At 53.2% G+C, this 4,000-nt stretch overlaps 1 protein-coding gene across 1 annotated transcript in view; it reads right to left on the bottom strand.

Moving 5' to 3' along the window:
• STK10 (serine/threonine kinase 10) overlaps positions 1-4,000 on the bottom strand; it is a 94,385-nt gene that overhangs the window by 19,216 nt on the left and 71,169 nt on the right. The window contains exons 11-12 of the mRNA XM_023537144.1: positions 953-1,085; positions 337-516 (exon numbers count right to left, since the gene is read on the bottom strand). Of these exons, the coding sequence (XP_023392912.1) occupies positions 337-516; positions 953-1,085 (313 nt within the window). The remainder of the gene's footprint in view (positions 1-336; positions 517-952; positions 1,086-4,000) is intronic.

Consider the following 4,000-nt stretch of genomic DNA (forward strand, 5'->3'; position numbering starts at 1 on the left):
GCCCCCTGCTGGTGACAGCATCTCAAATCCCCTGACCACCACCCTGCTCCCCCACTGCCTTTCAGCTGGCGCTGCTCAGCTGGAGAAAGTGCCGGAAGCTGCCCAGACCACAGGGGAGGGCCTGCCTGGGAGCAGGCACAGGAGAGCAGAGCCCAGACAGAGGAGTGGCTCCTCACGTGCAGGGGCGGCAGGCAGATCAGACACCTGGACGTGAGCTGCCCAGGTCAACGGCATCCCCAGATTCTGTTGCCAAGGCGAGGCTGAGCTGGAGTCTCGATCACTTGCAACCAAGAGGGTCCCAGTCCTCCCAGACCCCCTGCCCCGCCCAGCACGCACCTCCTTCTTCATCAGTCGGAGCTGCTCCTGGAACCTGCCGTAGTCCCGCTCCTGCTCCAGGCGGATGCGCTTGGCCTCCTCCCGCCGGCGCACAGCGTGGTCCTGCTCCATCTTCTCCACCTGCTGCTTCTGCTGCCGCTCCAGGTTCTCCAGCTCTGTGTCAAAGAACTTCTTCTTGGTCTGCAAGGCACAGAGAGAGAAACTCAGCAGTCGCTTTTTACCTGAGAGGGGATGGGAAGCAGGATGAGAGAACAGGGCTGGTCCTCAAACCTGGGCTTTAATCCCAGCTCTGTCACCCCTTTGCTGTGTGACCTGGAACAAGTCACTTAACCTCTCAGTCCCTTTTCTCATGTGTAGGAGCCCAGACCAGCTCCCTGGCAGGGTTCTTGCAGGGTGCTCGACACTGGTTCATCTCCCTCTAGAGATGCTCCTGTGTGACTCACAGCACTGTGACCATCACATGATTCTGTTGACAGGTCCATGTCTAACGACATGGAGAAACCCAGGGACTCGGGCAGCTGTGAATCACCCTCCCCTGCCCGTTGTCCCCACTCTGCAGCTTCTGCTTAAAGAAAACGTGGAAGCTCTCGAGGGACCTGTCTTTTCTGACACTCACACTGATTTCTTGTTCAAAACGTTTATGCATCTGCTCCAGCTGCAGCTCATGCTTGCTGCTCAGCTGGGTCTGGTTCCGATGTTCTTCCTTCTGGAGCAGCCGAAGCTCTCGGAGTTCCTGGCGCCTGAACGGTTAAAAAATGTGGACATTTCATTCAGAAAGTGGCCTCAGAGAGCACATAACTCACAGCCAGGGACAATGAAGGCTGGAGCGTGGAGCGGCATCACACCAGTCTGGGGCAGAGGCACGATTAGGGCTCAGGCTTCGTTTGACATTTATGGACAGGAAAACATTAATAATCTCAATATATAAAGAATACTTACAAATCAATAAAAAAGGAATAGTCACAGTTTTTAAAAGTGACACAGAATGTAAACAAATGTGAAACAAGACAAAAAAATTTTAAATAACCTATACAGGTATGAAATGCAAATTAAAAAGAAATACAATTTTGATTAAATAGGTGATAGTGTAGGGAAAATTGATACATTCAGAACCTGCTGAGGTATAAACTGGCACGTTTCTGGAGAACAATTTGGCTTTGAGTTTATGCCCTTCGAGATAGCAGCTCCACTTCCAGATGCTGATTCTAAAGAAGCACCACAGACGCACAACACAAGTAAACAAAGATATCAGTGACAACGCCGTTTATAATGTACAAAACTAGAACCAACTCGAAAGTCTCATCAACATAGGTCTTATTTTAATTAGGCCTATATATCCATCTGATGAAATTTTATACAACCCTTAAGAAATCAAATTTTAGAAGACATTTAATTAACGGAAAAACATCTATTAAATGCAACAATTCTTTATGAACAGATATGGCATGGTCTCTACGTGAAAAAAGCAAGATGTTGATGAATGAGTCTATGATGCTACCATCTGGGTGGAAAAAAACGTGTGCACGTGTGTGTGCACGTGTGTGTGCGTGTGTGTTACTTTCCTATTTAAATGCCGTGTTTCTGGAAGGGTTACACCATAAAATGGTAACACAGAGGGGACTAGCTGCCTGGAAGAAAAGCGAAGGAGGGAGATTTTTCAGTGTTTACCCTATTTCTTTTTGATATGAAATTACCTAATCAAAATGTATACACAACACACACCTAAATCACAGAGTATACATTAGTTTTGTAACCTATATACTGTCAATGTGTACATGTGTGTACTCACAGAAAATGCTGGCCAGATAAACCCCAAAGTGTTAGCTGCGGCTCTTGCTGAGCAAGTCCATTAAAAATTTATATGTATCATTTCATATAATCAGGAAAAAAAAAAGGAATTTAAATGATGTGGAAAGAACGCGGGCCTCCTGACTGCATCGGAGGCTCCCTGGCAGCCTAATGACATTCTAGTCCGGTGTCAGCGGCCTGCACCCCGGCGACCCCATTGTGAGGCCGTCCTCACAGGTCTGAGAAGGAAGAGCTGGTCAGGCGAGGGGAGGCCAGCGCACTCCGGAGTCAAAGGGACCTGTCTGAATCTCAGCTCTGCCAACTCTCCAGCGGCGGGTGCCCCTGGGTGTCACTTAGTCTTTGCAGGCCACTGTCCTGCATCTGTAAAATGCGGCCGATAATCTCTACCTCAGGTTCTCTGAGGGTCAAATGAGAGGACGCCTGTAGTGGCTGCACGGCAGACACTCCCCAAGCGGTCACTTCTCGAATGGTAATGAGGAAGCACAGCCAAGCCATAGGCAATGGCACAGCCACAACAAGAAGCTTCCATGAGAGCCTCTGCCCCCTGGGAAGCGAGAAGGCAGGAGGCGATTTCGAGAGAGTTAACAAAGAAATGAGAAAGCTGACTTGCGGCCTGGTGGCCTGGCCAGGTGACAGGATGTCCAGGCCTCAGGACTGTGGCCGGGGACAGGAAAAGGCTACTCCTTGTGAGTGCGAGCCTCATGTTCCAGACCTGAGCAGCGCACGGTCCCTCTGCTGGCAGGGAGAGGGGCCGGCCAGAGGGCATCACTTCTAGATGGGGCAGGAATCAGTTTCCAGCCCAGGAGCTGACCTGTCCAAAGGGGAGATGCTGGCCAGCCAGCCCTTGAGGCCTGAGGCCTGAAGAGTACAGGTCCCCTCCTAGGTGACCATTCAAACAACAACCAGTCCTTCCCCACGACCCAGCACTTCCCAACCCACGTTCAAAAATGTGAACGTGTTTGACGTTCTAGCAGCGTTCTCCAGACCAGAAATGGATTCACCCCGCAAAGGCCTGGCCCCGAGGGAGCGCCACGGCTCCAAGGTCACCCTGACTGCTCAGCCCCCCGAAGCCCCACAGCGGGAAGCTGGCAGAATCCCACAGACAGGCCTGGTTAGAAGCTCAGCTGAACCCCTCCAACTGGGTGACCGGGCGAGTGACAGGCCTGCCGAGAAACAGTCTCCTCGTTTCGAGATGGGGGACACAGGGTCCCCTGAGGAGGGTGGTGAACGTGCAGAGACGGTTCCTGGCGCACAGCTTCGCCTCGCACCCTGCTTCGCCTCGCACCCACGCCAGTCTGTCCCAGTGTCACAGACTTGCCTCCAAAGCGTGGGTTAAACCCGAGCACTCGTTCCCTCCTGGCCACCATCCTGGACGGGTCCCATGCCCCTGCACCTTGACCCACAGGCCTACGTGACCTGGGTGCTGCAGACCCTGGGGACCGTGCCCCCGCTCTCTCCTGAAGACCTCCAGCCCCGTCCTCCCGGCTCCCTGAACAAGCCGAGGGGTCAGGCCTCAGCCTTGCAGTGCCCTGTATGTCCCCCGCCTGCCTGTGGCCGCCCCGCTCAGCCCGAGGGCCCCGTCCGGCCCAGGCACTAGCTGGCATGTCACCATTACTTCCTCCAGTCATCTCGTGCATCGGGTGTTGGCCCATCAAGTGTAAATTCTACAGAACCAACAGCTTCAGCTCTCTGGGTCACGGCTATGTCCCCCGGCCTGGTGGGTGGGTGGGTTGGAGAGTACAGGATCTCAAGCGACACCGGTTTCCTTGTGTCTCCCTGATCCATCACTTCATGCTGCAGACAGACAGCTCTCACCAAAAAGACCTGCACCGCACCCGCCCGTCCCCGCGCCCCC

The sequence above is a fragment of the Pteropus vampyrus genome, unplaced genomic scaffold, assembly GCF_000151845.1.
Source record: "Pteropus vampyrus isolate Shadow unplaced genomic scaffold, Pvam_2.0 Scaffold179, whole genome shotgun sequence".
Classification (NCBI taxonomy): domain Eukaryota; kingdom Metazoa; phylum Chordata; class Mammalia; order Chiroptera; family Pteropodidae; genus Pteropus; species Pteropus vampyrus.